At 34.1% G+C, this 12613-nt stretch overlaps 1 protein-coding gene across 1 annotated transcript in view; it reads right to left on the bottom strand.

The window, feature by feature from the left end:
* The window catches only part of EML5 (EMAP like 5), a gene marked incomplete at its 5' end in the record, with an annotated part of 95059 nt that overhangs the window by 48248 nt on the left and 34198 nt on the right, over window positions 1–12613 (bottom strand). Inside the window, 7 exons of the mRNA XM_083863991.1 lie at window positions 4290–4408; window positions 4837–4943; window positions 6240–6407; window positions 7334–7546; window positions 9542–9798; window positions 10509–10646; window positions 11741–11942. Of these exons, the coding sequence (XP_083720117.1) occupies window positions 4290–4408; window positions 4837–4943; window positions 6240–6407; window positions 7334–7546; window positions 9542–9798; window positions 10509–10646; window positions 11741–11942 (1204 nt within the window). The remainder of the gene's footprint in view (window positions 1–4289; window positions 4409–4836; window positions 4944–6239; window positions 6408–7333; window positions 7547–9541; window positions 9799–10508; window positions 10647–11740; window positions 11943–12613) is intronic.

Here is a 12613-nt window from a genome sequence, read left to right as displayed (position 1 = left end):
TGTCCCTTCAAGGTCTCTAGCAGAATCCCTCTTCACATCTGATCTAAGGCTCAGCTATGTCTGCTCCCTGCTCCTCTCAAAGTGACCAACAAGTTAGACTCACAATACAAGTGCAGGTTTTTCAGTCCTGCTTTGCTATCCTTCCACCCACATCCTTCACTAACAACCTTCCCCTGCAGCAGCATGTGCAGATGTTTTGAAGCTGATTTCTGCCTAACCCAAAGTGCTGTCTGCTTGCAGACTTCTTAGATGTTCACCACCTTGGTTTTTAAGGAACAGAATATACAATGACCTACAGTAACTAGGAAGAAAAAAAACCAAAAATAACCTATCACAGAATGTAACATCACCATTTTAAGTACATGACAACAGTAGGTGAGGGGCAGGGATTATTAAGGAAGGCACAGTGCCAAAGAAGATACCTGAGCCTATTGTTGCTCAGACATCATTTTCCTGTGCTTCACTCTGCACTGTGCTCTGCTAAGCATACTGGATTTCCTTTGCAAGCACAGAGTAATTAAAAAACAAAAAAGGCCAAATATGCACCCTAAAGGAGAATAATAAAAAAAATAACAAAAACCAACATCTATGAAAATATGCGTGCTGAAAGAAATACTGGATATTGAGCAACTTCTTGCAAGCTTAGCAGTCACCTATAAAAGGTGTGAAGACAACTAAAGGGTTTCAGGTCCTTCTACATGCAACCCAGAAACTCAGAATTTTCCCAGCTCATCATAACAATTGCCTATAAATTAAACATAGTGAAATTATGCCTCAATTAAATATAGTGAAACTGAGTACATTAATGCCATGTAGCACAGGACTATTCAAAATATCCAAAATGTATCTAGGATGCAGTTCTTATTACTCATAACTTCTTGTGATAGAAGTTAATTTTATTTAATTAATTTCTTCTAGTAATTACAAAAATTAGTACAATCAATTGTTTACAATTCAAATACAACATATTTTGCCAAAATATCAAGAAGTGTCAACAAAGACTCTTTATCGTCAAATTAAACACATTTGGTCTTTCCCACATGCCAGTTTACTAACTCCTTGACAATACAGGTACTTTTCACCTTAGGGAAGTGATGGGTCTGGGTTAAACAGCAATGAAGAGAAGCATATTTCAATGTAGAAGATCATTCCCTAAGAATATTCTACACAGTTCCAAAACACTTACATCTCTGTATTATTAAACCAATTTAGAACTGAGATTACTAGCTAATCTCTGAAAAGGCATTAAGAGAAATAATTTATTCACATGTGGAAAACAAACCAAAGAAATTTACAAGGCATCTTGATTAGCAACTATAAATTAAATAGTAATGAAAGCGAGTTCTGTATCATAGTTACAGTATAATATATATCAAGGCACAATAAAAATAAGACTGCATTCTGTCATAGTTAATTATCCAGGATTAATTCAAGTTAATATGATAGTAACTATCAGAAGATGTAGCTTCCTCAGTGCTACACAGGGAAAAAAGTTGCCATTACCAAAGTCATGAATAGCAGGAGCTGCATTCAATTTGAGATTAACATGTAAACATAGCTGTTCATATGTTTGCTAGATAGATTAATTCCTACATTTTAGTCAACAGTGTTGCAGCCAATACAGTCAGTTTAACTTTCAGGGTTACTCAGCTGGCCATTTTACCTGATCCAAATCACACCTTATGCTCCACTGACTAACTGGCTCTCCCAAGACTGTGATGGAAGTTCAGATATACACACAAAACCATCTCCTTTTGGACACATCACTGTGAATTCTGTAACCTGAAGCTGAATCCTACCCACAAATTGCAAGTTACACATCTATATCCAACTAACAGGCAGCTTCACAAGTACTGTCCTCTCTGGGAAAAGAGTCGATATTCATGGCTTGTCTAATGCTGTGAGCACTTAAAAATTTGCATGTTACTCTTCAAAGTGTAAGGGGGAGGTTTCCACATGTAGTCTGACCCTTACCCAAAAACCTCTAAAGAACCAAATCTCAAAACTAACACAATTGAGAACCCAAGTCTTTAGTACAAAGGTGGAGACCTTTTTTTTTTTTTTTAAATATTCCACATAGAAGTAGATTTCTCAAGAGGACCCACTCATAGGCTATTCCCTTCTGATTTGTAGGTACTTGTACGAATCCATGCAAGGTGTTACAAGGCTCTCCTAACAGAGCATTCCCATGTCACCTTGAAACTGTTACCAAATTTCATCTTACGATAAGGTTAGTTCAGTGAATATCCTGAAACTCAAACTAGATTGTGCTTAAATACTTTGAATATTGAAAAATCATTATATGATTCTGTGAATATTCAAAAATACAAAAAATCATTATTGTGACATCAACAGCACAGCTCTGAGAGAATATAGGGCATGAGTATTACATGTGCATCCTTATTTCCTGCCAGGAAAAAGAAAGCATAATAAGCATTGAGTCCAAGAAAAAGGTTCTTCTGAATAGCTCATGCTTCTGAACAAAGACATGGCAGAATAAAAATATAGGAATAGTCAAAACCAGGCTAGATTTGTACACCAATTTAGCAACCTGTTTCTGATCATGACTGCATCAGATCTCTCAGAGAAAGAACACTTGAACCTCTTAACAGAAGTTCTTTCCTCATCCATGTTAGTCAGAAGCTGGCTCACATGCTCTGAATTTATTCCCTTCCAAAACAGGAAGTAACCAGAGGTTTAAGAGATTTCTTACAGCTTATCAAGAGATTTTTAAAAATTTGTCTTTCAAGACAGTTGACAAATTCAAAACACAAGACCAATAAGCTCAAAAACAAAGAAAAGAAAAGGAGCTTCTGATTGCCCTAATTTAAAAAAGCACCACTTCTTACATTTTCAAGAAACATCCAAGACATTTCCATTGCAGCTAAAGAAAGATGAAGCAAAGCAGACTTCCTGAATCAGAGAATATGCCTATTACTCACTTGGATGTGGGTCACTTTAAAGTTAACAGCCTGGACATTGAGAAAAATCTGTTGTTCAGCATGGATTCTTCATTAGTTTTCTTGATTCCCATTGGGTAACCAGACAGAACTCAACAGGACATTCTACTTCTGGTCATTCCTGGATATTCTGGTCAAGCTTCACTTCTGTTGTGAAGGAAATAACAATAATACCAAAGATCCAGGGCCCTTGCTTGTGCTACATCTTCTTCAGGATCATTTGGTTTTATTCTTAGACCAAATTTTAAAGACTACATACAGCAGCTACCCATCTTAATGCATTTTCTATACAGATATAAAAATCTTCAACTGAAAATTCTGCAGCACCAAAAAAAGAAATAAAAAACTCCAACTCTGTACACCAAGCTTCCAGTCATCCTTATTTCCAAAGCTACTACCAGACTACAGATAAAATTGCTCATTTGAGTATTAACTGTTCTTAGCCAATTAATTTATTAAGCATTCCATGTGGAGCCCTACTAAAATTAAGTGCCATTATAAAGACAGTGTCAGTAACTCCTCCCTGCATTTAGTTATACCTGAAAAGAGATATCTTTTGAAAGGAAAACCTGACTTGCAATGTCTTCTTTAAATAAATGCTTTGGTTTTGCTTTATTTCAATAGAATTTATATTTCTGATCATTATTCTAATGCAGTAACATCTAGTACCAGTTTGCTTTAAAACACCACATCTTTTTTCTGATAAAAATTCTTCACTTATGAAGAATTATGGGAAACTACTAATCCTAATGATGAAATCATAAGATTTCAAGGATGCATCTGAAAGTAATTCAAATTAGTTCCAAAAAGAAAATAAACTAATTTTAAACAAACTTACAAGACCTATTAAAAATTACATTTAATCCCTAAACTAAGAGAGGAAAACGTAAGTAATTTCAGACTAGGTAAAAAGTTTAGACTTTTTTTTGTTTTAATAAACCACTGCTAGAAACACCACTTTGTCCAGAACCCAGTCATCTTCAACTGCACAAAGTTTCTGTGCCAGCTATCAAAATCATACATGAAAGAGAACTATTACTGAAAAGTATGGGTGAGATTACTGAATACTTTATTTAGTCACATGTATTCAAGCAATAAGTACCAGCTAAAGTTTGAATGTGAATTCACTTCTGAATTCATGTGTAGAATTATTGTGCTGGCATCAAATCTTTCTATTTATTTAGCGTAAATTTATCTCTACAGATATAAATAATAATAGCAAAACCTAAAGGAACAGACATAAAAGTCTTTGATCATATTATTAAATTATAAACATCAGGCTACAAAATCAGTTTGCTTGTATATTTTAAAGAATCCGAGTTTGCATACCCATGAACAAAATGTAGCCTTATACTGTTCCCTGGAGCTCGCTCACGTCTCTTAGAAGCTGCACTTTTTCTCTTTTCTTTGCATTGTTCTTTAAGTTGAGGTAGATCTTCTTTGTAAACCTTTAAGAAAAAGCATATTTAAAATTAAAAGACTCATCAGAAAAACATGTTTTTGAGAATTCAGCTGCTGTTATCATTCATGAAAATGTTATTCTGACATACTGAAAACCCCCTAATACCTGTAGCTGGTGACTATATAGTGCAACTTGGTTTTAAATTGTTTTCTAGGATTACCTGTGTTGGAACCCTGGCAAAGTTCTGATAATAATTCTTCTCTCTATTAATATTAATCAAATCTTGCTTGCAATTATTAATTAATAATTTTATTTTAATAATGTGATCTTTTGAATGCATCAGGTAACAAAAATTCAAAAGATTTGGGTCAGTTCCTGTGCAGTCTCCTCAGTTTTGAGATTTCAACAGTCTTCATAAATGACCAACCTAAATCCTAGGAAGCTTCCAACTGCCATTAAAACTAAAATGTTTACCTGTCGACGATAGGTGATCTGAGTCTCTTGTTCAATTTCAGAGTCCAGCTCTGGAACATCAGACTGATCTGAATCTGATTCATCACTATTAGAATCAACCAGACTCTCTGTCACCAAGAAAACAGAAATAAACCATTAGGAAACCTGAATTACAAGCCAGAAAGTTTAAACTGCTTAAAGTTTCTGATTTGATAATCAATGCTTATGTTAACTACAACATAAACTGCTAATAATTGATAGGAACAATTCTGCTGCTACATAAGAAATAAGCCATAAATATGATAATTTGGGTGTTGGAGTGAGTTAGTTTTTATTAACTAAAATTATTTCATCAGCTTTAATGTTAGGAGGAAAGAAAAAAAGAAGATAATGAAATAATCACTATAAAGCAGAAACTGAGATTTGCACAAAATTAACAAAGGGTCCAAGGAGAAACTTATGTTTAAGTGAGCCATTGATGCAAGTAGAAATTCTTCAGGTAGGTTAGGGGTAGGGAAAAAATTATAGATGGGAAGAAAGAGGCAAAATTTGTTGTGACTGCAGAGAAAAAGGGTAGTCCTATAAAGTTTGACATGTAGGAAGAGCCTATATTGTTTCCTTCTGCACATGTCACTGACAAGTTCACCACTGCATCTGTAATTATTTACCTGTTTGCTGGATCCACACTGATGCATATTCATCCAATCTGAGCAATTAGGTGGTGAAACAGCCTATTTGATTGTAACTCTATATTCTCATTTCCCCAAAGGATTCTCTAATTTCCTTTAGGAATTTCTAAGGGATGCACTCAGTTAACCGTTTTGATTTTAGGAAACTCATGAGAATAATTGTTTAATTAGTCACTAGAGGAAACATGATCTTAATTTTTTCCCAAACATGAAACATCTACATTCTGCTTTGAAAAAAAAAATTCAGTTATAATATTTTAATTATCATTTAAATACTTCAAAACCTTAAACAAATTAGTATAAAACTGTATTTTTCCAGTGACACCTGAGCACCCAATTGTCAATTTAGTAAAATGTGATATATACAGAATTCAGAAATTCACATCTATGATTTGAGCTTCTAAAATTTTCCATCACAAAGAAAGCACAGCAGTGAAGGGTTTTTCATACCCTTGCTAGCCTGAATGCACAGGTGTGATGGTTTGACCATTGGCCAAATGCCACCTTCACCAAAGATCAATTAATGCCAAACCAGGACAACAGGGTACTGACAAGTATTCAATGACTCTATCAGGTGCTTCGGGCACCTGCAAAGTTTAAAGAACAAGAGCTGTTGTAATTCTGCAGACTGACAATTTTGAATATTTATTTCAATACTGGCACTAAAAATTTTTACTTCTTTCAGCCTCCCTGCCTTCCACCTTTTTGTTGGTGTTTTCTTAGTTAGTTACCTACCTTGGGGTGCTATATGAAGAGTGTCCTTCAACTTGCGGTCAGGGACAAACTTCCATTGAAAGACAGAATGATCAGCTCCTCCAATGGAAACAACCCACTGGTGATCGTGTGACCATCTGACATTTGTCACGTGAGCAGAATGACCAAGGTATTTCTTAAACTTTGCTCCTAGAGCAAGAATAAAAATCTCTCTCAATATTTGTGAAATACATGTTTCAGAAGCACCTCAGAAAATCATGTTAAGGAACACATAGAAAAAGTAGTGTTTAATAAAGATATTCTAATTACTACTGGTATTTTAATCAATAGCAACAACTTTTTGCAGATTTCACAAATTTTAATATGTGTATAAGATACATTTCTAAGTTTAGGCTCCGAAACATAATAACTTAATCAAGTTAAACACAAGAACAGAAGTCATATGATAATGCTGTATGAGGTGTACCAGAGATTTTTAGAATTTCACTGTATTAATTTTATTTTACTTTTTACAAACTAAAATTTTGACAATTATTACTTCTACTTTGAAAAAATGCAGTTATTTAAATCATATGTATTTAGGTCTGTGAAAACACCCCCATATACATGCTTGCAGCATGGGTTCCCAATATACAATCTCAATGCTAAGCACTTGCAGCAATTCATCTCCTCCCACGTTTAGCAGTAGAATTGGTAGTAGTAGTACAGCTACATCCAGTTAATGTTTTCATGGCTACATAACTACTCCACAGTCATTGGATGAGTTACTGAAATGAAGCTGCTAACAGCTCCATTATAAGTAATCTTTTCATACCAGAAAGGCTTCATTGTTTCAGAGCTGTTTGAAGAACTTCATTCTAAATACCATCCATGTTTAATAGTGGCTACAACTGCATGGGTAGGTCTTAGGATATGTCTTCATGCTTTATGTACTTAAAGAAATGGCTTGGGTGTTGTTTTTGAAGTTGATATTCCCCCATTTTTTTTAACTTTTTTTGAAAAAAGTGATATTAAAAAAACATTTCATTTTCCAGTCTTCTAATACATTTTTCTTGAATAGTCACACAATAGTCACAATTAAATATATATATATAATTGAATTTAAAAGGCACTACCTTTTCTTAGACATGGGTATCGAAAGAGCTTTACTATTCCATAATCATCAGCTGTAACCATAACTTGACCAATAAAATTTGCATCCACAGAATTTATATCATTTATATCTGAATATTTGGGCCAGATTCCATTAACTTCAAGGCCAGAAACACAAGTCCATGATGCCCATTGAATGCCTTTCAATTCCTCCTTGTTTGTTACTTCTTTTCCACCTAAGCAAAAAATAAAACACCATTTTTCAATATTCACTCATGCAATTTTAAAGAATGTAACATTAAAAAAATTCTCTAAAAATTGAATCCAAGTGCAACCGAATTAAAAATTGACTTCTGAAACTGTCCTGACATAGTATTCCCTACTATGATCTGCAGTATCAGTAAGAAGACTTCTGAAGACTATTTAACAGAAGATTATAGGTTTGGTACTTTATAATTTTTATTATTTCTTGGTATCTGCTTGAGACTGTGTTATTTTGAAAATGTTTATCAAAAATACATGCAATGGTTCTAAGATAAAGTTCATTAAAAAAAAAAAAACAAACTGTTGAATGATTGTAGAAACTTAGATCATTTAGAGCAAGAACTGAAGAACTCATATCTGGCCACTGCAAATTACTAAAACCACCACTTTTGTGCTTAGATCTTTGTTACATTATTTCACACCAGCTCTACTGTAATGAGATTGATCCAATCCCACAAGGTAAGAGCCGAGGAACTGAGTCAGACCAAAAGCCCATTAAATAAGTACTGTGTCTCCTGGAAAGGCCAGAAGCCAAGGACTGGAGCAATGCAAGAACAGTGCAGGCAAAGGCAAGAGCTATGAGTCAGACTGAAAACACACATCTGCAAAAGGTGAGCAGGACAACAATTCACTTATTACCCTTCAATCACTGATCTATGTAAACAATGATTAACAATACTGGTTATATCCATAACTAAATCCTGCAGCTCTCGTGCCAGACAACTGTAAATTCTTTAATTCACAGTAGAATTTCAAGTGTTACACAATTTGATCATTATTTTGAAATATTTGAGAGATTCCTCTAACTCCACTGACTTTGACAAACTTTTTCCATAAACAAGGTTTTACAATCCCACATTCTAACATATGAAGAAACTACAGGTTGAAAGCTGTCTATAAAAATTCAAATTCCTACTCCTGGGTCTATTTGTTACTGTCTAATTAAATTCTCACTATCTTTTCTTACACATCTTCTGTCGCATTCAGTGCACAGAATCAAAGTTGTGCATAGAATGAATTAGATGCTTCAGCAGAGAGTCATAAAAAGCTCCAAGGATCTGTGAATAATGTACAGTGTACAGAATAAATCTTGTATAAGAATGAAGGGACAATATAAAAAGAGGTGATAATACACAGTTACTAAATAGTTACTAAATAATAAAAAATAACTAATAGTTACTAAATAATAAATACTAAAAGACAAGTGGGAAGAATACAGAATATTATGTAAAGAGTATATGCAACAGACAGAAGTCAAGCCTTGCGATAAACACTGCCATTGGCATATTCTAATGAGGACCACTTAAATGTCAAACTTTAAGATAGCAATATGTGCATATGTCCTCTACAGAGGGAACTATCTTGATAGAAATCTTTTCAAGTCTATGAAACACTTCAGTCAAGTTTTCAAAAAAATTGTTTTGAAAACACTTGCAATAATGGGGTTGTCACAAAGTTCCTCATTGTAAAAGCTCTTTTAAGTTGAATTCCTCAGTCTGCTGCAAACATAGTTATAGAAAACCAAATGCCTCTTCTGAGCTGCAAAGTACTGATTATTCCACACATTTTAAAAACTATTCATTGCAATGAAATGATAATTTATTTAATATCCAAGCTCCATAAGAACAAAAATATTAAGCTATTGCAAAATTTAATTTAAATGCTGCATCTCAATTCTTCTAAAAAAAGTGGAGCAAAAATTTATTTTTGAGAAACAAAACAAATTATAAGGCAGCATCTCTAGTATAAAAAGATGCATTGGAAAGAAGAGTAAACATATAAGGATATAAATATTTCAGTAACTTTGCCAGAAAAATGTTCTACTTATTGAAATGTGGCAAATACTCTTATTAACTAACAAGAAACTTCCTCTATACACCCATTTACATTTGGCTTTTTTTACAAAGCCACTATATGTTATTTCTGTTATAAGTAACAAGTAATATGAAGGCAACACAGGATCTTACTTGGCATTCTGTAAAAAAGTCTCTTTCCATTGCCATCATTGGTCTGTAAGTATTTACTGTCCGAAGACCAATCCATATGCGTGATGAAGCTTAAGGATCCAATACATTCCCCAACTTTCTTGTATCGCTGAACAACGCCATATATATCCACAGAGCTGTCATTGGAACCAACAGCTAGGAAATTCCCATCTGGAGAATATTTGAGTTCATGAATAGCTTCTTTCCTGTCTTTGATATGAACAACCTCAGTCATATCTCTGTAGTATGAAAGAAAGCATGCCATAAGTAGAGAAGAGCCTCATCATACTGTCAAGTTCCCAGTCTAAAAAATGAACAACATTGTTAACTGTCCTATGTGCAAACACAACACTGCTGTTTTTAGAGTTGGTTAGGGTTTCATGGAGAAAAAAAGAAGGAAACGGTAACACAAGAAAATTCTTCATGGGGCTGAGGGACAGTGAACAAAAGGAACTGTCCAAACTGGGTCCACAAGAAAATTTCATTGGGTAGAATATGAGATCTTTATTCACCCAGGGAAGGAAACTTCTCTGACATGAGACATGAATCTCATTTTCCCTTTAAAACTGTGGGATCACAGCAGCACAAGGCAGTACTGGTTTTGAATGCATGATGTGCTGACAGCAGAATTCCAACACATGAAAACAATTTAGGAAGTAATGAAAATTTATTTCTTAGTAATTCAAGGATAATTCACAAATCTAAACTCTAAAATAAAACATTTCCTAGAACATTGCCACTCTCTGCAAATAGACCAATATACTTTTTTCAAATGGGTTGTTATAGAACAACACAAACATATGTAGGATATATTTAAAAAATCTGAGCACCCTCTGCAATTTAAAACAAAACCGCAAACGACCACACGTATGGCCACAAGGGTATCAAAATATTAATAACATATCTTAAAAAACATTAATAATGTGGTTTTAGTAGTTTTGTAGCATACCTGACTCGAAGCACAGTGAAAGAACCATCCTTCATTCCAAGAGCGAGATGGATCCCATCAGTGCTAACTGCGGCACAGCGAATGGGCTCCTCCATGTTGCACCGGGCAATCAGAGCATGGTCAATTAAACTCCAGATCCTACAATGAAATAATAACTCCAAATGTAAAATGGGTGTGCAGCTTTGTCATAGGTAAGATGAAGCTCTCAATTTCTGCACAGTGCTGGACATGGCAGCATCCCTATTTTAAAATAATTTTCCACAAAGGAAAATCTAAGATGTAAGTGTGAATTTTGCATACAGCAAGATATATTCTTATATTTTAAAAGGTGGGAATATCTCTAATAAGAAAATGCGGGGACAGATTAATTTTGATTTTCTGAATATAAAAAATGATAGCATATGACAATACATACTTTTAGAGCACTCCCGCAAAAATTCCAGTATTTTGCTAATCATTTTAGCCAGAAACGTTAAATAACAATTGAAGACTTGGATCAGTATAAACAACTTTTCCTATTAAAAAGTCATTGATAACTCCTTATAACTAATAATATTAAAATATTTAAGTTTTTATAACAAGGTAGATTACATCTATTATTTACAATCATATCTGGAATTTGAGAGTAGTATTTCAATGTTAATAATTGAAATATTGATTTGCTTAACTGTGTCACACTTCAGATATTTAACAAAATAACAACACATTTAACTCATAATAAAGAAAAGGTGGTTTTGACCAAAAAAAATAGAGAAGAACATGTAAGAGGGAGCAGTTGGGCGTACTTTCTGAGAATTTATATTCTGTTTACAATACATGGATTAAGTCTGATGAAATTCACACATTAAAAGTTAATTTGCATCATTTGGAAAAGTAAATACAATAAGAGTAAAATGTGTAAGTTTTTATAACAGTTTTTTTTTTCATTGCAAGCTCTGCATGTTTAACATAACTCCTGAAAGGGAAAGACTTAAAGGATACTTGTCTCTGAGTGCTCAATGTTAGCCTAAATGAAATGTTTCCAAATTTCATATATAGGGGTCTTTGAGAAACATATACTTCCACTGTATTTTATTACTGGAGAGCACTAATTTCCTGCATAGCTTAACTGTAGAAGTATATCAATGCCACATTTTACTAACTTTAAAACATATACATTTCAATTAGGTTACCTACAAAATGAGTTGATTGTATAGAACTGTATGCAGTTTAACAAAGAAACAAAGTTTAACCTGACTGATCGATCATCGCTTCCAGTCATGGCCAGGGGTTTGGTAGGATGGACAGCCAAAGCCCACAGCTCTCCTTCACAGTGCCCCTGCATTATCAGGAAAGGCTTATTACGCTCATGCACCACAATTTCAAAAATTTCACTATCTTGTGTCCCAACGAGTATATGGTCTCCTCTCCAGCAAACACTCCTTACAGAGAGACCTGTAGAAGAGATTGTTACTGAGAGATGCATCCTCAGAACTTGCAAAACAAAGGTAAAGTAGCAAAAGACAAAGCATAAAAGCAAGAAAATGTCAAGAAGTATCCATATCTCTTCTCTTATTCCTGGATTTACTTCTTTTACTCTTTTTATCTATTTCAAAGATAGTGGCATACTTTCCCTTGGAACATAAACTTTTTTGTGACTAATAAGAAAAAATAGAATTTACTAAGAGGTAAGGCAGTGGAGTAGTAGAAAATGGAATTAAGAAAAAGAGCAAGAGGACAGGTCATAAAGGCAATCCTCAGAAGTATATAAGAAAAAAAGAGTGAAGGGAAAAGAATCAGGAAACTCATTTTATTCAAGATAAGATTTTTAAAAATCTGCTTGCTCTGTCATGAGCATTCAACAAGGCAAAAGTTCATGGTAAGAGTCTGTTACATCAGAAATAAAGGAGGCAAACTGCAGGTGAGAACATGTCTGAAAGAATGAAACAGGGAATGAAATAGCTTTTAGCTACATGCATCACAACTGAGAGGGAGCAGCTGAGTAAATTTAAATATAAAGCAGAGCCACTCTGCTGGGCATATTTAAAATTAAATGTATTCCATCTTGTTGCAATACTTCACAATTTTGGTGGGAATGCCATGTCAGTTACAGCATAGAAAGACTT

The sequence above is a fragment of the Zosterops lateralis genome, assembly GCF_965231275.1.
Source record: "Zosterops lateralis genome assembly, chromosome: 6".
NCBI lineage: Eukaryota > Metazoa > Chordata > Aves > Passeriformes > Zosteropidae > Zosterops > Zosterops lateralis.
Note: the sequence above shows the minus strand (reverse complement) of the source record. Positions and strands in the feature narration are given on the sequence as shown.